Source organism: Ochotona princeps, chromosome 16, assembly GCF_030435755.1.
Source record: "Ochotona princeps isolate mOchPri1 chromosome 16, mOchPri1.hap1, whole genome shotgun sequence".
Lineage (NCBI taxonomy): Eukaryota > Metazoa > Chordata > Mammalia > Lagomorpha > Ochotonidae > Ochotona > Ochotona princeps.
In genome coordinates this window covers 10,096,281-10,118,242 of record NC_080847.1, presented here as the reverse complement: position 1 = coordinate 10,118,242, position 21,962 = coordinate 10,096,281, and the positions used below count along the sequence as shown (strand labels likewise).

General features: G+C 56.3%; 1 protein-coding gene across 1 annotated transcript in view; it reads left to right on the top strand.

The window, feature by feature from the left end:
* The window catches only part of VAC14 (VAC14 component of PIKFYVE complex), a 92,145-nt gene that overhangs the window by 51,593 nt on the left and 18,590 nt on the right, over window positions 1-21,962 (top strand). Inside the window, exon 14 of the mRNA XM_004584011.4 lies at window positions 7,876-8,008. Within this exon, the coding sequence (XP_004584068.2) occupies window positions 7,876-8,008 (133 nt within the window). The remainder of the gene's footprint in view (window positions 1-7,875; window positions 8,009-21,962) is intronic.

The following is a 21,962-nucleotide window of genomic DNA, read 5'->3' as shown; positions in this document are numbered from 1 at the left end:
CCAGGCGCTCCAGTGCTCCTACTTTGGGTCTGTCCAGACAGCAGGCCCCTCTTCTCCCTGGGCCCTCACACCCAGGCAGGTGCCACCCCAGCAGCCGCTTGGTCCTGGCACGTGCACAGGCCACAGGCCAATAAGCAAGTATTCAACGAATCAGGGGTGTCTTCCCATGGGGTCCCTCTCAACCCCCAGATCCCAGACCCTGGGCAACACTTCCTTGATGCAGAAGCTACGCATCACATCCATCTAGGGCCTGCAGCCCCACCAAGCTGGGCCCACATCCTCAGTAGAGCTACCTTGGCTCTGCCAAGACAAGGCCAAGTGCCTGCAGAGTTCAGAATGTCACTGGAGTCCCCCCAGGTCACGCCAGATCCAGTCAGAGAAGTACTTACATGAAGATTGTTGCCCCATGATGCTGAAACACAGGGGCTCCCCAGACCCAGGCTTCAGGCCACTGCCTGCCCCATGTTCTTTGCCCACAGCTATTGAAGCAAGTGTGGTTTCCCACAGCTGCCCCACTCCCTCTCTGCTGTCTACCACAGCTGCTTCCTGACCCAAGACCCCTACTGCACTCCCAGCTCTGTCTCCAAATCTGAACTGTAGCCCCGGGATGGGTGGCGTAATGCCAGGGCTTAAGCATGGGCTGGAGAGGGGTGAGATAGGGAGAGGTATGCATAGCTCTTATTTTGGAAAGAAAGCAACAGGGAGAGAAGCCCAACAGGAAGGGGGTGTCAGCTGAGAGGGAGCCAAGAGGCCGGCAGGGAGGAGGCGGCCGACCACGGATATCAGCTCTGGCACTCCCCTTCCAGGGCCAGAGCTGGACAGCTCTGTCCTTAGGGTGTCGGCAGCACAGCCCCCGGGTCGGGCCAGGACACCTCGAACTCCTGGAGCCTCTAAATGCGTGCTTGCGTCCAGATGGTATTGATTTCCAGTGACAGTGACCTGAGTTCCCACAGGGGAGAGATGGGCACCCCCAGGAGGGCATCCCCTGAGCCCTGGGAAGCCTACCGGGCTGATGAGAAACAACCATTCATAGAGAAACAACCAAGAATGCCAGACAGCCAGAAATGTCAGCCCAGAAACACCAAGGAAGTGCCTGAGGCTTCAGGATCACAGCCCCAAGCTCCCAGCCTGAGACCCACGGGCGGGCTCCAGTGCGTGTGAGAGCCGCTAGGCCAAGGCCCGTGTGTTGGCCCTTTACAGGCTGATGGGTGATTCGAGAAGGTCAGGATTGATCCCGTGCTGGGTGAGCACAGGGCAGGAGAGTGCCCCCACCCTCTTCCCCAGCTGAGCGGCCGGCCCATGCTGGGGTGGTGGCTGGTCAGAAAGTGCACAGGACGTTGCCACTTACTCCCCTGCCAGCTGCTCTTCGCAGACTGTCTCAGGCTTGCAGGGCCCATCCAACGGCTTCCCTCCCGCCACGCACACAGACTGCAGGGCTGACCCACTTCCTGTTTGGATTTTGATTTCCTCTGCTTGCCAGGGCCCGGCTCTGAGAGGCCACAGACTGTAATGCTGCAACCCTTGGGGTAGACTGCCCAGCCCCCACACAGGAACAAAAGGGCCTGTGGGGGTGGAAAACCAGGCAGCCCCACCCACGCGCTGGGGTCTAGATCTAAACAGTGCAGCTTGCTCGCAACTAAGCGCAAACAAGCTGGCCCCATCACCCACCTGGGAAGTTGCTGTACTGGTCTAAATGCTCACAGCAGTGGTCCCTGGGGCCCTGGAGGGAGCCGCCCAGATGGGATTCTCCACTCGCCTGGCATAGCACAAACATCTCTCCTGGCTCAGAGCATGGCAGAGGCCCAGTGCTGGGTTCTTCCTCACTTCTGACCAGCCACAGCCCAGGGCCCAGGAAGAGAGGGACAGCGAGCAAAGGGCCACCCAGAGAATGTCTCCTGGGACTGCTTCTATGCCCGCCTCCACGTGGGGGAGGCCATCGAGGTCCTGCCAGTCTCCAGGGAAAGGTGCAGGGCCACAGCTCTCTGGTCCTCCTGCTGCCTGGAAAGGTCTCTGCTGCTGAAAGCGGCAGCGCAGGGAGAACTGCCCCAACCTCCAGCATCCTTGGCGAGGCATAAATGTAGCATGCTGGGGTCAAGGGTCACCTGGCGTGATGGTCTCTAAGCCCAGCTCTTTCCTGGCCCTCCCTTCCTGCCACAGGCCCCTTCTTAACAAGAGAAGAGTCACCAGTGTCATACCCTGCAGGGCCCACTGCCCTAGGTTCTCACCCCTCACTCTAGAGAAACAGAAATGTTCCAGTCTAGTTCATTCCTGCAGCTTTAGCCAGTGTGACCAGGCGTCAGCAGGTACATCTAGAGAAACCCCAGAGCACTTCCCCAAAGCCCCGCCCTAGCAGAGCAAGGGTACGTACTCAGGCCGCAGCGTAGACTTTATCAGAAGCAGACCCCTTGCCAAGCCTCAGCACCCACTTGCTTGGATCAGCCCCACATCCCGTGGCAGCTCTTGTCTGCCTGGTGGGTCGCCACAGACACTGTCCTCATCCCACAATTGAAGGACAAGAACGCCGAGAACCACCTCCTGCTCACTCTTGCGCATGGCCTCTGACCGCTGCTGGAAGCTTCCATGGACTGAGGCTGCTCTGGTGCCTGGCAGTTTTGGGAGGCATCACTCTTTGTGCCCGCTTTACCATAGCCTCAGACTAACGTCCTGCCTCACTGTCCCCTCCTGCTACCATTAAACAGGATAAGAGGCTCTGAACACCTGTATGGAATGGGCCAAGACCCCTCGTGCCTGCATGCATGCCAAGTGTTGCCTTTGCTTCTGTCTCGTTCATTATGAGACCCCCCACATGCTGGGGATCCCTCCTGCAAGGCCTCCTCTCTCCTGCCTCTACTCCTATCCTTCCTGCCCTTGCCTGTGAACCCCGGGCCTGTTCCCTCGCAGCCATGATCTCAGCCCTGCTGCTCCAGGTGCAGGTGGAGGGTCTGCATCAGATGGGGCCCTCAGCCCCCAGGGCCATACAGCCGGGGACCCTTCCCCCCCCGCCCTTTCAGAGACGTGCTGATGTCCACTGGAGGGAGGCTGGCGGCGGGAGCAGGGGCCTTGCTGAGCCAGGGCCAGGCAGCTAATGTGCTCACATCTGGTTCTGTTGAACAGTAAGTCGCGTCGAGCATTGAGGCCAGGGCTATTTTTATCCTGCCATGTGAGGTTGCTTCACGTCATAGCCACAGAACTCAATCCCAAACCTCTCCAGCAAGGTTGTTTGTGAGTCGTTCCCCAGATTTCTTCTGTTGCCACATGAGGTTTCACTTAGGACCATCTGCAGGGCTGCCTCTGCACTGCCAGTCCTTGTGTGCTGTGGCCTCCCCCCTCCAGCATCTGTCTGCCCCTGGCCACCCGGCAGCTCACGTGAACTTCCCACCAGAGCCTGGCAAGGCCCTCAGTTGGCCAGTGAAGTTGACAGGTGGGCAACTTCCGGCTGAGACCCTGGCTTCCGCCCCATGCCTTGCATTCCCTGCAGGTCAGGGGAATGGAGATTTCAGCTTCCCTGACCCCTCAGAGAACCCCTGAGACACTTGGCCAAGTGATTCCAGCCTTTTGCTCCCCTCAGCCTCTGCCTGTGGTCCCCCACCAAGCCCCAGCAGTAGCCAGGACATTATGTGGCTGGTAGGGAGGGTGCCCAAGTGCAGCCCAACGTGGGAGCCCCAAGTCGACACACTGAGCCCCTGTCCCAGCTCTGTGCCTTCCCTGGGAGCAGGCAGCCCCCAGCACACAGCCGCTTTGGGCAGAGCTGCTGTAAGCATCAGGTCAAGCGTGCAGTTGAGCACTGATGGAGATGCTGGCGCTGTCCCTGGGGATGAGCCAGCAGCAGTGAGGCAGGAACCAAACAGTGGAGAAAGGCTTCTTATGCTAGCCCCCCGGGGTGAGTTTGTTTCCTCCCACCTTGCCTGCCCCTGTTTGAGCCTGTAGCTTCTTTGCTCAGGTCACATGTCAAGCCACCTGGGCCCAGGGGCACCTCATCTCGTCTTGAGGACACAGGAACCTCCTTTGAAGCCCCTGTGACAGGCTGTAAACGCAGCCTGGAGACAGGCACATGACCCTGGGGTGGGGGAGCACTGCAGCCGCACACTGGGCCTTCCCAGCTCCTGCCCAAGCTCCCTGTGTGCCACTTGACCTTGCCGCCCCTAACACGAGGTGACTGCCCTGAGTGGGGGGTGATTGCCCTCCCCAGGCTGGGCACAGGCCACCCACTGTCTTCCATGCAGCATCCTAATAGAACACTGAGAATCCAACACCTCCACACTGCCCCCTGAGCCCCTCGTCACCCGCCCTGAGGCTCAGCACCCACGTGGCACTCCAGCATGGTTGATGCTTGCTAGTAAAAGCACAGGTCATGCTGCTGACCCAGTACCTGGCACACTGTGTCTCATTTAATATGGACTCTTATTGCCCCCATTTCACAGATAAGGAAATTGAGGGTTAAACACTGCTCCTGGGAGACCAGCTCACAGCCCCATAGGAATGGAGTCACTGCCCCAGCCAGAAAGGGTTTTTCGGCGGTTTCCCCTGATGACACTTTTGCTGTTGGCTCCTAATCAGTCCTAGGCCTGGGAAAGAGGTGGAGCAGCACTGCACATGGGGAAACAAGAGACTCAGGCCCAAGGAGCGTTCACAAACAAGCCCCTAAAAGAAGCCTGCAGTTACCTGGGTTGCAGTCCATTCCCTCCTCCAGGGCAGGGGCCTGCACCCCCTGCCTCAGCCAGGCCACCAGGGCTGCCGTCAGACTCCTCTTTGGAATGTGGGGCCGCCCAGCAGCTGTATCTGCAGGCACCTCTGCAGAGGCCAGCCCCAGCCGGGTCTGGGGTAACTCAATCTGTAAGTATGTGACACTTGATTCTGCAAACAGCCCCTGGGAGCCAGGCAGCAGAGGCTGTTTGCCATTCCAAAGTCGCTCAGGACCTCCCCAGCCAAGCTGTCCTGGGCGGCAGCCCAGGACACTGCTGTCCAAGCAACAAGAAGTTACAGGAGGCTTGCCCTTGAACCGTCCCACTCAGGGCTCGCCGCTCACACAGTTCACTGTCGAGAACATCCTTTGACCTGAGGTCATGTGTTTGGGACCATGATTCCTGGTCAGGGACCTCACATGCTAATTCATGGCCACTTTGCCACAGGGACCATGGGAACTTGTAGCAGCCAAAAGGCAGAGCTCTGAGGCCAGGTTGTCCCACTGTTTTCCAGCCGCTGGCATCTCAGGAACCCGTGTGGGCTCCTCTGTGAAACTTGCTTGGAATATTCTGAATGCTTTCGCAGTCTCTCCTCTGGCGCTTCCTGTACATCTGGGAGCTGATCTGCCTTCCCACAGCCAAAGCCAGTGCCAGAAACCTCTCTGACTACCTGTCTCAAGCTGGTGCCTGGCCATCCCCCTGGATCAGGGAGGGGCTAGCCCAGAACTGATGGTGTGTGTGCCTCAGCTTGCCCTGGCTTCCCCAGTGTCCGCCAGTGTTTGTGGAGAACTGCAGCCAGGTACCTGCCCCACGGCTCATTACCGTGTCGCGTGTCATTTCTCCAGTGTGCTTGGTGTTGGCCCCAGTGTGTTCTGTTCTCTGCTCTCTTGCCTAGCAGGGTAGCACCTTCTAATCCATGAACCTCAAACTTGCCCAAAAGCCAGTGTCCGAGAGATAGGCAACATGGTGGGGTCACCAAAACCAGAGCCTGGCAGGGTCACTCTTCCCTCACTAGCGCTGTGACTTTGCAGCATCTCTCTGTGTGGGATAAAGTAGCAGTCGTGTCTGTTTTCAAGAGTCATTTTAATGGTTGAATTCAACAGGAGCTGTGGGAGGGCCTAGACATGCATGGCCCAGAGGAAGTGCTTCATAAATGGCAAGGAAGTCATGTTTCCTTGTTGACCACTGCACATCCATCCACCTGCCAAAAAATAGGGACCCCTCCCTCATACCACATAGAAAAATCAGTTTGAAATTTGTCAGAGACCTACTACAACCTCTGTGTAAATCTTTAGGGTCACAGATAGGACATGAAAAGTAGTGAGGATCCAGAGAAAATAATGACGTTGGACCCTGACAGAATTATGTGTTATACTGAAAGGAATACCAGCAAGAAAGTTTAAAACACACACACACACACACACACCACAGATGGGAAGAAAAGTGCTTGCAAATAGGAAACTGGTAGCAGATATATGAATAATTCTTGTAGTTCAGTAATAAAATGACAGCCCAGTTTATGAATGTACAAAGAATTCCAATAGACACTTTGCCAACATCATTAGATATTAAAGAAACAAATCAAACCCCAGTGATGCCACTTCACTCCCAGTTGGAAGGCTGTGATGAGAAAGACAGATGGGGCAAACACTTAACAGTTAGGACATTCATGGCCATGCTGAAGTGCCTGTGTTCAATGCCATCTTCAGCTTCCTGCTGATACAGCCCTGGGAGATAGCAGTGATTGGTTCAAGTAATGGGCTCCTCCACACACGTGGGCATCCTGAATCATGCTCCTCCCAGCTTCGGCCCAGCCCAACTGCTGCAGGCATTGGGAAATGAACCAGCAAAAGGGGAGCACTCTGCCTCTCAAATACATAAAAATTTTAAAAAGAAAACAAGCATATGACCCAGCAGTTCCATTCCTAAGTGTGTATAACCAAGGAAAGTGAAAGCAGACTCCCACAGAAAATCTTGAAGAATGTTCCTAGCAGCATTATCTCTGGTAGCCAAAAGTAGAAATGGGCTGATGCTCACTGCCTGACAGGCACAATCCAATGTATTGCCGTTGTAGAATATTACTCAGCGGTAAAACCAAAGAATAGAGATAGATCACAGCCTGGGTGAACCTTGCCAGGGACCGAGTGAAAGTCCTCGTGCTATGCCATGCCATCTGTAGGAAGTGTCCAAAGCAGGCAAATGCACAGGAACAGCAACCTGGCGGTGCTGAAGAAACTTCAGGAATTGTTGGTGGTTAGTTCACTCCTGTGTGACTGTCCTGTGTACTTTGAAAGGGTGAACTTTGTGAATTGTCTCAGTGAACATGCTCTGTGAGCACCTTGGACAGACCAAATCTGGGGGCTCCTGCCATCTGGGCCACCTGTCGCTGGCAGTGCCATTAAGGTCAGTGTGTATTGGAGAGGAAGTGTCCCCAGGTGTGCCTGATCACATACCATCAGGACAGGCATGCCTTCCAACCCCTGCCTTTTCCTTCAGTGCCGGAAGCCTCACAGAGGGCTGGGACCCACTTCAGGGAGCAACGCTGTGTTCCATCCTACTAAGCAGCCAGCTCTGGGCCATCAGTTTCAGGGCTCTCCCCCTAAGTCAGCATGTTGCCTGCAGATAAGGAAAAAAATAACAGTGTTTGGTTTCCAAACCTTAGATAAAGATGGAGACGCTCTTAACTGTTTGGTCGGTGTTTGCTGTCTTTGACCCAGCACTGTATGCATCGTTGGTTTCTTCCCAAATGTCTCTGGGAAAGGATCCTGGCTTTTCCCTCTCTTGGATGTGTCTGTTTCATTGGCCACTAGGATTGTGTGTCCATCTTACTGTCTTACTCATCATTTGTCCTTAACTGGCTAAAGTAAGCCGCAAGTACACTAAAGATGTGGGGACAGCCAATAGAAATGATCGGGGTTTTTTGTTTGGAGATCCTAGCACCTGGCAGGGTGTTAGATCTTAGGGACATCCGCTCGGTGTCTTGAGGTCATATGGAGGATGCACAGGAAGCCCCATGTTTTTATGGAAGTGGTGCTAGCTTTGCTTACGCACTCTCCTACAAGCCTTTGTTTTTGCCTTGCTGTTGCTGCATGGCCTTTGGCTAGAGATTTCCCTCATCTTGTCACTTACAGACCCACCCACCCACCCCACACTTCACACTCAATAAATTCTGGCTCTGCCCCTTTCTCTACAGGTACCAAAGGCTTAGAATGTTCTCCTTCCACACCCACCATGAATTCCTACTTCTACAAGTTCATGATCAACCTCCTGCAGAGGTTCAGCAGTGAGCGGAAGCTCCTGGAGGCCCGAGGTCCCTTCATCATCAGGTCAGTCTCTGAGCCCGTCGTTCAGAGCAGCCACCGTCTCTTCCTTTCTGGCTTGTTCCCTTTCCCAACCTGTGTGTCTGCTCTTCAGAGAAATGAGCTGCCTCTCCCCTGACTCTGGCTCGCTGGTGCTGCCCATGTGTGGTGGGTCTGTGTTGACAATTCTCAAGGCTGTCGAGTGAGCTCTCGCTTGTTTGAGCTGCTCGTTTCCCAGGAGCTGGAAGTTCCTCTGTCTCAATGCCATGTCAGTCTTGGAAAGGGATGTTGATGAGGCAGATGGCCCAGGGCGCCTGACTGCATGCGAGGTCTAGCCGGCAATGCAAATTTCAGCCAGATTGAGTAGAGTCAAGTTCTTGAGTCATCTGGATTCAACCCAGGTCAGTCCCAGGGCACCAGTACCCATGGCTCTGAGCTTGGGAATTGTCCTCGACAACAGAGTGGCTGGGACTGGCCCTTGACCTCTGGCTTGGCTCCATATAGCAAGATCACTCAGCATTGCCCTCAGTAGTAAACATCAAATCGGGGACATGAATCCCTCCCAAAAGCAAGGTACAAGAAGTTTCTAGACTTGTCCATGGGGCCCAGGCACTCTGTAGCAGAGGTTCTCAACTCTGCAGGTGGGATCCCTGGAGAGGCTTAAAGAGGAAGCTTCCTGTACCTCCCTCTATGCAGTGAAATCAGAGTCTTGAAGTGAAGGGTCCCAGGAATCTCTGGCACAGCCCAGCAGATACAGAGTATCAAGACAGGAGCAAGAACTGAGAGCTCCCTTTGGTGTAACCCAGAAAGCTCTGCCGGGGAACTGGGCTCCTTACTTGGGATCAGGGAGCAACTGTAGGGACATGGCACAGAGTGAGGTGATCGAGGTTCAGATGGAAGGAGAATGGGTTGGGGAAGGCCACCGTGTATGGAAGCCAACAGGGAGGCTGTGGTCACAACGAGAGACACCGCACCTCATTGCAGGACGGGGAGGATGCAAGTGTTAGAAGCAGTCACACCAGGGACTCATCGCAGGGTACGAGGTAGGGGGCCAGGGCAAACAGGTGCAGGAGGAATGCCTGTGTCCAGTGGGCAGTTGCATGCATGGCTGAGGTGGGAGCCATCAAAGAGCAGCAGGGAGTGCGGGGGCCGCACTTGGACTACTTTGGAGGTCTCAAGAGAACAATGTTGAAGCAGTTTGATGTGCCACATTCTCAAGGAGGAAACCAGATACAGGTCTGGAAGTTGGTGCTGTAGTCACTCAGTCAGCCACTATTTTCTAAACACCCACCCTGTGCAAGGTGTCTTTCCTGATGGTTCTGTCCTTGGGGGAGAAGAAGAAAGGCAGTGTGAGCTCAGCCCTCTGGAGCTCCAGGAGCAGGCAGAAGGAGACAGAAAGGAGGCCAAGGCCGAAGCACCCAGGCATGCTGGACTCCTCCTTGTCCCCTCAGACTCCACACTTCAGGACCTGGACACTCTGGGGCAGTGCCTTTCAGCATCTCCGGAGTGCCCGCTGCACACAGGGAAGAGAGAGGCAGCCACCTGCCCACTGGGCTTGCTTAATTAAAGCAGGCTATCCCAACAGCCCCCTGGTACTTGGTCCCATCTGTGCCAAAGCACATAGCCTAACGCTTCCCCCATACCCAGGATCCCAGCTGCTCCTCACCGGGCTTAGGTAGGCCCCGGGTGCTGAATCTCCCATAGGGCATTTGCCCTTCTAGGGCTTGAACCTCTTGTGGTCCATGCTGGGTTCTCAGAAGCCTGGAGCCCAGCCTGCCAGCCAGGCGTCACTGCCAACCCAGCCTGACCTCAGAGGTCACACAGCCCTTAGCACCAGCACAAAGGTCCCAGGGGGCTGAGCCAGGAGCCCCTCACGTAGGGAGGGAGCTCTCCCTGCCCTTTGCCTCATTTTTCCAGTTTGCCGTCTCCTAAAAGCAGCCCCCAGCTCTTCCCAGTATGTGCTGTCGTTGGCAGCTACACAGGCTAGGTTCTGGGCAGTGGCTGCATGCTAAGGCGGCTTGTCCATGCAGTGCTGACCAGTCCCAGGGTCTAGATCCTGGCCGCCCAGGCTGGGCTCTCCAGGACATAGCACAGCGTATGATAGGCAGGCCCTCCCTAGCAGTAGCTTCCTCTGGCCATCCAGGTCCAGGACCAATGCCCTCCAACAGAGGCCTGCTTGGGACCCCTGCTGGGTTAGCCTGCCCTTCCACGTCTCCATCTCCTTTGCTCTTCTGACAAGGGCTAGAAAAGCAGCATGAGAATGGCTCTGCTGCCGGTCAGGAACCATGGTGGGTGAACTTGCTGCCCTGTCCTTGGGCTCCAGGCAAACCCTAAGTGGCTCCTTGCAGGCCTGCAGGCCGAACTCTGAGAAAGCGGAAACAGGGTTCTTCTGCCCTCTCCCTGCCCCGCACCAGCTTGGAAGCCATTGTTTCTGCAACATGCTGTGCTCAGGACCCTACACAGGACAGAGGCATCCGGAGTTCTTGAAGACAGACACCTGCTGGGGCTTCTCACCACTGTGGAAAATGCATGGTTTCCCTCGGGAATGTGGGAGCACTTCCTGTCCCAGACAGCGCCTCAGTGCTGGCTGTCAGGAGTGGGAACGGCACCTAAACTCCAGCCAGGCCTGAGTGGGTTGGATGTCCTCTCCGTGTCCACATGGCCTCCTTATCTGGTGGGCTTAACAGTTGAGATACATGCTGAGCTTGGGAACTCAGTGGCTCCGAAACCCTCAGCTCTCAGTCAGCCTCACAGCCTCCCACAGGGCCCAGCAAGGGTGAGACACGTGGGCTTCCCACAGCAGCCAGAGCCGGAGAATGGAGACAGCGTCTGGATCAGACTTGGATTCAAACCCCAGCTCCTCTCACTGTTAGCTTTTCTGGACTGGCGCACAGCTGCATCTTCACAGTGCTGGGCAGAGATGATGTTGAGGCCTGCGTGGTTATTTTCCCTGTTGCAGCCCAGCACTGGCCCTGTGTGGTGCAGCCTCAAGGCATGCCTTAGCTCCTGCCTCCCATGCTGGCCTTTGGGGAACTGAAACCAGATCCACGCGAGAGGGTGAACTCATTAAGCCCTCTGTGCCCAGGGCCTCAGGCACCGGCCTGCAGCCAGCCCGGCCCCACTAAAACAACTCCACACATGTAGGTGTCGGTGTGCGCTGCGCTCCCCAGGGCCCGGCCCACCCGCCATGCTAATGTGGCCAGAACAGACTCAGGCCTTGTCTGCCCATGAACCATGGCCCTCACACACAGGAGAAAAGGAGCGGAGGGGGAAAAGCCAGCCTCTTTGATAAACTGTGAGATGAACTCCGGCGTAACCCAACAGCTGGGATCTTTACAAGCCTGCTTCTGTGCCGGGAGGGGTAGCTGCGCCTGCCAGCACAGCTCTCTGGCTGGCCGGCTCTTGGCCGCGTCCACTGGGCCTCCCCCCTCTTCCTGCTGCCTCGCACGGAGCGCCTGCCAGAGAAGACGTTCATTTCAGTGAGGGGCTGTGCTGTGGGTCCAGCTGACAGGAGAGGGCTTCCCAAGACGTCCCAAGGGAAAGGGGTGCCCCCAAGACACGGCAGACATTCAGAAAGGACAGGCTGGAGCCGTGGTGGGAGGGGAGGAAGCCATGCAGGCAAGCAGCACAGCCACGAAGTTTCCAGTTCTTTCTGGTGCTGCTCTCTCCCTGAGGCACATGAGCAGGACAGCTTCTCATTCCGCAAGAGGCTAGGAGAGACCCTGTTGGAACCCCTACTCCTGCTGCCCCCAGCACTGCCAGGGACCCGGTCAGGAGGGCTAAGGGGACTGGCCACTGTAGCAGGTGAAGGGCAGGGCAGTCGCTGGAAGGTGGCGGGCTTCACCTGTGGGCACCAGAGAGGGAGGCCCCACGAGAAGAAAACTGTTTCACACTGTCACTGGGAAATGCCATTTGGCTGGCCTTGTCCATTCTGTGCTATGGGACAGGGCTGCTGGTTGGGGCTGGGACAGCCCCCAGTACACATGGGCCAGCCAACCCCTCCCCAACTCAGCCTCCTCCCTCACATACTGTAACCCTGCCAGCCCATTTTGCTGCTAATGATGGCAGGTGAATTGGGGCCAGGGGTAGGGAGTAGGCAGGGGGGAGCTCGCTTGCCTGGGTGATGGTGCCGCCTCGGGCCTCCACTCCCATTCGTTAGTGAGAACCCCTTAATGGACCATATGCATTCTCTCAGGATAATGAAGTTGATGAGGCGGACATGTCCTGCTGCCCTGAGTCCCTGCCCAGCAAGCAGGTGCTTGGGGCTGTCGGCAGGTCTATAGCTCTGTAGAGGGAGTCCCTCCAACCAAGGGAAGGGGTAGGGCATTGACCAGGGCCCAGGGTTCTTCCAGAACACCTGATGTCCCTCTCAGAAGGAACTGCCCTTCTTTGCCAGCTTTAACTAAGGTCTACAGCTCCTTGTGTGAATCTTCTGGAACCTCACAGTCATTCTACCCCTGCGCCGGGGCAGAGGCTGGGTGGTGCTGTTGTTGCGAGGCAGGACAACCAAAGGGAGTGTGATGGGAGCCATTTTGCGCAGGCAGCTCTTGACTGTGGTCTCCTCTTGGGAGACATGGCTACAGGGCTGCAAGTGTCAGGCAGGCCCGGAGACCTCAGCTGATGTGTGGGAAGCTGCCTGGGAGGGAGCATCGTGTCTTCCACAGTAAAGTGATGTCCTTGCCCAGCCATTCTGCATGTCCTTGTCCCCTGACTCGGGACAGACATCCCAGCATTTAACACAGCTGGCAGAGGGGGCTCTCATACTCCATGCCAACTTGGGAGCAGGTGGGCTAAGGCACCTGGGGGCAGGCCCTGCCTTTGCTCTGTCTCTTCCAGGCAGTCCCTGCTCTCATCACCCTGGCACTGCTGTGAGAGAGCTGTCTTTCCTTTGGGAAGCTGGAAACCATGTGTGAGGGCCTCATTAGGCCAGGCTGGGATTCATTAGTTCCTCAGGGGTAGGGGGAGGTGGGGGACAGCGGGCCAGCAGTAGCCCTCCTGCGCACAGGCCCTGGGAGCCCACAACGTCAAAGGGCAGCAGCACCACTTTCCATGGGTCAGCTCGCTTCAGGCAGGGCCTGTGGGAGATGAAGGGCCACGGGTGAACTTGAAACGAAAGGGTACAGTGTCCTTCAGGATGTGCCCATCACCCCCACCCTGGGCCAGCTGTTAGCACTGTTCCCAGTAGCCCCTAGACCATGGAGGGGTGGGCTCAACAGCAGGCTGATAGGAAAGCCCTGCACCATTTGCACTCCCACCGCCTGGGCTCCTCCAGAAGCACATTGTGTCCACCATGCGTCTTAGAAGGCTCAGGCTTCCTGACTCTGAGCACATGGAGTGAATTTCTCTCTGAAGCTGGAGAGGCCTGATCCAGATGGCGCCTGAGCCCTCTCTGGGCCTGGCTGGTTGTACTTGACCAGCAGATGCCAGGGAACTCAGGTAGCTTGGAGTGAGGAACAGAGACAGCTTGGTGAATTAACCAGTAGCCAGAGTGTGTGACTGTGTAGCATGCTTCTGGAACCGGTACCTAGAGGGCAGGTGTGACCTGCTCATGGCGTGGTGGGAGGGAGCGGGGGACAGTGCCATAACAGGAGGGTCGTGTCCTCAGAGCCGCAGGAGCGCTCAGGCTTCTTCTAGAAGGGGTACAGCGGGTGGCTGTGTGTGTTGCTGTGGGTTGTCTCCTCAGGAAGCTCTCCCCTTCATCCTGCCATAATCTCAGTGTGTGTCCTTGGAGTGCCCTTGGGAACCTCCTTGGAGTTCTTCTCCCCTCCAACTCAGAGGTCCCCTGAACCCCTGTGGCCTGCCTCCCTCACCCTGAGTCTGGATTTGTGACCATGGTGTTAGGATTTCACTTGTAGAGATGCTCTGTAGGAGCCCAGGGGCCCCTAAGTAGGTCTCCCCTGCAGACCTGTGTCCTGGAGGCAGGGCCACGGGGGGTGGGGGGCAGTGACAGGACAGTGAGGCAGGGGTAGCAGGACAAGGCTGCTGGTAGCGCAGCACACAGGTTCAAGGGCTCTGTGCTACTCCATCCCTGGACCAACAGGCTTCCCTCACGTTGGGTCCGACAGTGCAGAACCCATAGCTGAAATGACCAAAGAGTTCATGTTAGCCTGTCCAGAGAGGTACAGAGGCTGTCCCACACCATAGGCCAGGCACACCTGCTGGCCAACATGTTGTATAACTCAGAACAGGACCCCAGATTTGGCAGCCAGGATCCTGGGAACATCTTAGACCCCAGTAGCAAGACGCCATGCTCTCAGGTCACCCTCCCCCTGCCTGGGTTGTCCACACAGAGAAGGGTCCACAGGGACACCCTTTGTGCTGCCTGGACCAGCTTCTCTTCTGCCTGGGCCCTGTCCCTGCCTCTGAGGCCCCCCACTGCTGCCACTCCTGAGTGGGCATGGAATGCCACGTGAACCGCAGCCCCCCTGCACTCTCGTCCATCTGCACCCTGGCAGACTTGTGCTCCCCACAGCCACCTCGGCCTCCTGGAGCCCTGGGGACTTTGGCAGTGGGCGTTTGCCAGAAGAGTTCTCCCTCACTCCTGCTCTGAAGGATGTACCTTGCCCTCTCTTCCCAGGAACACGCATCAGTTCTCCTTTTTGCTAGGCTTCCATTGAAGATCCCGCAGGGTCTCTTGCTTTGTCACTTCAGAAGCTGCTGCCTTTAGTACTGAATTTGGTGTCTCTTTCTGTGGTGCTCTGAAAAGGAGGACCATATGCCCCAGTGCCCCATTCTTGAGGCCATCAGAGCCTCCTTGTTGGTCCTCACACAGCACACCCATTAGACTGATCATGGGGCCTGTGTCTCCATTTCACCCTCAGCCTTGTCAGCTTGGGGTCTTTGGGGCGGATGTTTGGCCTAGTGACTGCCTTGTCCACACCCGTGTCACAGTATCGTCACTCCACCTGCATCTCCAGCTTCCTGCTAACGGGTACCCTAGTTGGCACAAGTCCTTGGGTCCCAGCCACTGACTAGGGGATCTTGGATTGAGTTGCTAAGCTTCCGAGTCAGGCTAATTCAACCCCAGCCACCATTACAAGGCTTTGAGAAGTCGGCCAGTGGACCAGACTATCTTCATCAGATGGATAGATGTAGAATATAGAAGTGCATACACACACGCAGTTAGTATCAGTACCTCTCAGTCAGCATCCCGGCCTCCCCGCTGCTCCCCAGAAGCCCCGCCATGGCCTAAGAAGGGGCAGCTTGCTTCCACTGTGGTATTTCTGTCTTTCCTGCGAAGCTTGCCTCATGTCTTAGTCAGGTAGCACTGTGGGCTCAGCTGCCCCAACCTGTCTTCCATCTATCTCCTGATCAGGGCTGTGGGGCAGCCGCACCCCCAGTGCCCACGAGGCCTTTTGTGAGCAGCAACTCCACATAGAGAACTATTACAAAACTGTGAAATCCTGGGCCCACACTGATCGCCCCACCAGCTAGCTCTGAGACAGAGCAATTAAACACTCCTTGCCTTTCATGTCTCCTCCCCGGGGCTGCCCCTGCCCTCCTTCCCCAGGAGGCCCTGTCCTGCCTTCTGACTCTGTCCCTGCGCTTACCCGGCTTTGAACCACATAGAATGGAGCCGTGCAGTTTGTGCTCTTTGCACAGCCTGGCTTCTTTTCATCCACATGGAGTTTGCGGGAGTCGCCTGTCAGCTGTGGCAGTTCACACTTCCCTGGAGTATTCCACCATTCACTTTTCTGCTGCAGCATTGTTGGACTGTGGGTGGCTTTCAGTTTGACCGTACTATGAATCATGTTGCTGTGAACACGTGGTCATGGGTGTGCACGTCACATCCCGTCTCCAGGAGGTCCATGCCAAGGAACCGTGCTGTGTGTGTGCACATCTCCGAACTGCTGGGCTGGTGAGTGGGCTGCAACCTTGTGGAGAGCCTGTCGAAAACACACATACCAGTTCTACTCCCTTGAGCACACGCTCACCGACCCTAGGTTTTAGCAGCTGGTTGGTATACAGTTCCTTGATGCTTTGGCCTCTTCCAAGCTACAGACGTGACTGCGAAATCAAAGGGCTGTCATGTTGCTCTGCAGGTCAGGGTCCAACAGAGAGTTCTATGTGACCCGCTATAGGGTCCATGTGCCCACTCTAGTGGGAACGGCAGAGGCCAGGAGAGGGGCCGTGAGGTCCTACAGGTCCCAGCCCCAATTGAACTGAGCCCCAACAGTCAGAATGACTGGGCCCATCACGTGGCTGCCTGCCAGAGGAGTTTTCTTTTTCTTTCTTTTTTTTTTTTTTAATATTTATTTTATTTTTATCACAAAGTCAGATATACAGAGAGGAGGAGAGACAGAGAGGAAGATCCTCCATCCACTGATTCACTCCCCAAATGACCGCAACTGCCGATGCTGCACCAATCCAAAGCCAGGAGCCAGGAACTTCTTCCAGGTCTCCCACATGTGTGCAGGGTCCCAAGGCTTTGGGCCGTCCTTGACTGCTTTCCCAGGCACAAGCAGGGAGCTGGATGGGAAGTAGAACTGCCAGGATTAGAACCAGCACCCATATGGGATCCTGGCACTTTCAAGGCAAGGACTTTAGCTGCAAGGCCGCCACACCGGGCCCCAGAGGAGTTTTCCTAAAGGGGAAGTGCAGACCAGGGTCATCACACTTATCCTATTCATAGTGAGCATTAAATGATGCCACCTGTTTGTAAAGAGCTCTGAGGAGAGCCTAGCACGTGGTAGCTGTGCAGCCAGTGTCACAGAAGGAGTGTCGCAGACATGTCAGTAGTACTTGTGTGTTCAGTGGATCCGTAGTAGCCATACGGCAGGTGTCTGGGTAGTGACTGCCATTGGTGTTCAGGTAGCTCCCACAGCGTTACAGGTACCAGAGATTGTATGCCCACTTTTAGACACAGGAGGAATGATTGCTTATGGAACCAGAAATAAGGCCGTGGGCACAGGGAGGCAGCCCCGAAGGGCTGAGGGACTGGGAGATGGAGCCGGCCTTATTGCAGGCCAGCACTGTAGCAACACAAGGCACAGCTATCCAATCCTCGGCCGGTCCCCAAGGGGAGGGTGGGTGAGGCTGACTGTGTGATCCCACAATCTCCCTGCAGACTCCCTTGTAGCAAGGCGGCCAGGGCTGGGGAACGTGCCCTGTGGAGAAGTTGCCTTCCCAGAGCAGAACTGTAGGTGTTGGCATCATGGGGTGGGGGAGGGCATGTGGCCCACCCAGCGGGAGCCCTAGGGCCATGATTGCTGAGAGCAGGAGCGCCCCTCTCTGCTGAGTTCGTTGGCATAGCAGAAAGCTGAGGTCCTCAGCTCACAGTGGACATGACTGTAAGCTGCCTTGGGGCTGAGGCCTGGACTGACAGTCGCCTCCCCTCCCCCAGCCCCTGGAGGAGGCAATTGGACATGGTGGGACATTTTAGAAGGGTCTGGGGAGTTGGTGAGAAGAGTGCTCCCCAGGTTGGGAGCTGGCTCCATCCCCCAAGTGCTTCTGGGCCCCCCAGCCTTGGGTCCAAAGATGTCCAAGGCAGCAGGTCCTGCCTTCCACCAAGGTTGCCAAAGAGTCACAGAGGAACCTCCAACCAGGGTTGTGATGCTCGGCTCTGAAGGGTTTCGGAGTTGGGGTTTGGGGGCGGTCCTGGGCCTAGGGGGCCACACCCCAGCTTCAGGCGAGCCAGAAGCTGTGACCTGGATCTGCTGTTTGCTGTTTTTTCCAAGCAAGACATGCCCTAATTTCCCCTCTCCCCAGGCTCTGCGGAAGCTGCGCCTGGAGTGGGCTTTTCAAAGGCTGCCTGAGTGCGGTTGGGCACCAGCGATCTATAGAGCTGGTGCGTTTGCGATCTTGTTGAGAGCGCTTACGGATGGAACTGCAGGGGTGGGATGACTGGGGTCTTTTGTTGCTGGAGTTTTTGTTTGTTTGCTTGTTTTTGCTTCTTACAACTAAAAAACAATCTGTCTGGTCCCTGCTCTCACCCCTCCCACCTGGCACAGTGATCAGCCTCATGCCTGACTCCCTCCTCCAACCCACCCCAGCCCCTCTTCTCCCCTGCGCATCAGGAATGAAACATGCCAAGTGATAGAAGGAAAGAACCTGGCCATAGCCCGGGAAATTAGGCCACAGCTGTCAGGCCAGGCAGGAGGCGGCGCATCTCTGAGAATGGAACTGTTGGGGGCTGACGGGCAGGGCTCACCCCTCCCCCCATTAGCATGGCACCATCTCCACTTGCCAACTATGAGAGCACCACCGGCAGGTGAGAGGGTCAGTCCACCACGTGCCCCCAGCGACCCCGTCCCATGCTGGGACACTGCTATAGGCAGAGCAGGTCCCTACCCTCCGGGGTTCGTCTCACTCCTGAGTGACAGCATCACAGTGTGAGGATGCTCGGTGGGAGTAGATGGGGTGGGGGTGGGGCGCCCAGCCCGCCAGAGGCACCAGAGGGGTACAGAGCAGCTTCTAGAAAGAGGTAGTGTCTGCAGTGCATCTGATCCAGCGCTGGTCTGCCCTGAAGCCCGAAGGCCACTCCCTGAGCCCCCAGGCAACTGGGAGTGACTAGGAGGCCAGGAGTAACAGGGAGGCCAGCCCCTGAAGTGTGCCAAGAGCCACTAATGGTCTGAGCAGGATCCCAAAAACTCCTTCCACGTGTTGGGAGGGCACCCAGAGCTCCCCAAGAAAAGCTGCTGAGACACAGCCCCCTGAGCCTTAGGCCAGGATACAAGTAGGCTTGACCCACGCCAGAGGGTGCTGCCCCCAGCCCAGCACCATCCCAGCTTCACGCCCAGCACCCTGCCAGCTTCCTGCAGCCTCCTGTCAGAGGAAGGAAAGGGGCCCTGGGTTCCCCAGAGGGGCTGGAGGAAATGCAGGGAGACCCTCACTGCCTCGCCGGGACAGCTGTGGCCTTCTTCCCCTTCGCCTGCCACGAGCCTCATAGAAAGTCAGTGTCCCAGTTAAGGAGGTGGCCCTGGGCACTCAGTGCTGCTGGAATAGCGTGGAAGCTGACTGACCAGCACAAAACCTGAGACCTCAGTGCCCCACACGGGGTGTGCCATGAGTTCATCCAGTGCCCCTTCTCTGCCAAACCTCCTGGTGCATATCCGCCTTTTCCTTCCTGCAGTCTGAGCTGACCCCTTCCTTTCCTGATGGACAATTGGGAACTTCCACACTGCTGCCCGTCATGCGGCCTGAGCAGCTGGCTTGTCCAGCCTCTACCCTCCCTCTTCCCCCCGCAGCCAAACACACACACCTGGTCATTGATACCTCGGACCTGCAGCTATGCTGGCCCTGGATGGCAAAACCCATCCAGATGTGAAGCCTGAGGACTGAGGCCATGGAGCAGGTGGATCCTGCCAGTCGCTGCTCAACGTAGACAACAAAAATGCTGCCGCTTTCTGCCCCCAGGTCACACAACTCCATGTGAGGAAAGTTCAAGTCCAAACTTGGGCTTCCCCAGCCCGCAGGGAAATTTCTGGGCGCTAAAAGGCAGCTGTCAGAGACAAACCAGGGTCAGAGGCCAGAGGTATGCCAGACCACAGCCCAGGATTCTGTCCCTGTGTGTTTGGCTGCGACTGTGCCCACCCATCCCTCTTGCTCATTGCTGACTTGGCTCTGCCCTGACCCTCAGAAAGGACAAGTGCAAAGCCAACTGCAAGATTCTTTGTTCTTGAAACCAGGAGGCAGAGTGAAGTTCAGGCGGCCCCCTAGGCTGTCAGAGTCTGCTGCCTTGGCTGCAATGCCTCTGTGACTGTGCAGCCGCTCTCGCAAGGCCACTATTCCATGCTGAGACAGGGGCTTGGTCTCCATTGATGAGCCTTCCTCATTGATGAGTCTATTTCAGGAGGAAGCCCTCCCCTCAGTAGTAGGCTCTCCTGCCTCAGAGTACAGCCACGCAAGCCTTATGCTAATCACTCCTCCAAACAGGCAGACTTGGTAGGAGGTTTGCCTGGTTTCAGATGAAACATACGCCTCTGAAGCCAAGAGCCACAGGAGCTAAAAATACCATTTCCCGGCTGTTGATCCTCCCGTTTGTGAATGCATGTTTCCTTTATTAAATTGGCAGCAGCCCCTCTCAGACCACGGAGCTCGGTCTTCCCAGCCCGGAGCCCCCGACACCCAGTGCCCGCCTGGGCCCTGGCATTCAGGGAGGGCGTCAGGACAATGTCTGGCACATAAGAGTCTTAAAAACTCCCTTACTTACCACTTAGAAATAGTCAAGTTATATAAAAGACAAGTTGAAACACAGCTCAAGATTATGGTGTAAAACGTGATGATTAATGGCCTCAACTGTGAAGATTATGGTATAAAATACGAAAGACCTGTCAGCTTCCTCCCTGAGAAGTAGCCGCTGGGGTTAGCTTCATGCTTTGCCTTCCAGAACATTTTCCGTGCGTTGATAAACTTGGGCTTTGCTTTGCTGGCTGTGGATGCTAGATAGCATTGCTTCGCAGCTTGCCTGATTTCACCCTGCACCTTCTCAGCAGGCACATCTGCCTCAGGACTCTGGGCTGCACATGCCCCCTGGGGCGCTGTGCCACCCCCTGTGTGGGTATGGAAATGCATCCCACGTGAGGCTGCCTCATTGCTCTGCTCTGAGGGATGAACACATTGTCTTGGTGCTGAGAGCCGCCCCTGCCCACCGCACACAGACTCTCCTGAGGGGCTTAGTCTGTAAACAGCCATTTCTTCCCCAGGGCGGCTCCCAAAGACACCTTTCCCTTTCTCTCTGTTTAATCCAGTGAAGATTTCCTAGGCTGTCCAGGAACATTTGCATGGAAAACCCATTTCATGCATCTTACAATTCCTTGAAAATGATTGGTCACAGAAGGAATTTTTCAGCCTTCTTGCAGGGAAGGGGCTTGGGAGAAATCATCTCCCTTTCCGTTGGCTTCAAATACCTGAAGGAGCGCCCTCCCTGCTGTCTTTGTCCCACACTGCTGCAGTGGCTCTTCTGTCCTCGCAGTCCTTTCAGACTAATCTTGCCATTTCCCAGGCGACCCTGCAGGGAGCCGCTCTGCTGTTTGCGCTTTGTTACACCCGTGGGTATTAGTGTTTAACTTCCTGTTCTGTTTTCTCAGCTTATCTTGGTGCCCTTTAAGTGGGCACTTATGAGGAGCTCCCAAAAGCTATCTCAGTCTATAAAATGCCACAAAACCACCCAGACCAGAGATGGAAAGACCAGAAAAGCTCTTGTCACCCCAAGTCCTTCTGCAGGGGCTATGTGGCCATAAAAAAACAGGAGTGGTATGGGCTGAGCCGGACTCTGGAGGTTCCTCGAGCTTCCTCCGGGGTGCTGCTGCTGCCAGAGGCAGGAGGAGAACCCATCACCTGAAGAAGGTGAAGACAGGCAAGGACTGTGGCATACCCCGTGGCCGGTGGCGGTGGTGACCATGACAGGCCCAGGACTCGCCCAAGAGTTCACCTTTTACCCTCTGGGAGTGGAGGTGGACAGGACAGGCAGGGAGCCCGTGATGTGGCAAGCAGGAGCCAGGACATGAGGCCTGGGCAGGAGAGGGGAGAGGAAGGACATGAGGAAACAAGCGTCCCAGCCGCTGCCCAGGGCTTCATGGCGTTGCCCAGCAGGCACCACGCTCGGCCTACTGTCTCTGCCCATTTTCAGCAGACTTAAGTGCAATCTGGGTCAGGGGTCCTGCAGGCTCAGGGTCCCTCCTGGGTCTAGAGGGTGAGCTCACAGCCTCCTGGGTGGGTGAGGCCCCTGGTGGGGCAGGCAGCTCTTGCCAAGAGAAAAGGTGTGGAACTGAAGCAGTGCATACGGGGTCCTGAGAGCACATTAGTACCTTGGGAGGCAAGCCCCGGGTGAGCTCCTGGCTACCCAGCACCCACACCACTGGGCTAAGCAATGAGGGTATGGCGCAGCCCCGCCTTGGGGTCGCTGCACATCAAGGCCCTTGCACCCACTCAGGCATGCGTCAGGATTGCTCCCCATGTTAACTGCTGCAGCTATACACGTAGTGTGGCCTGGGACCAAGAGGCTGGTCTGGGAATCATGGGAGGAATTCAAAGGGAATAT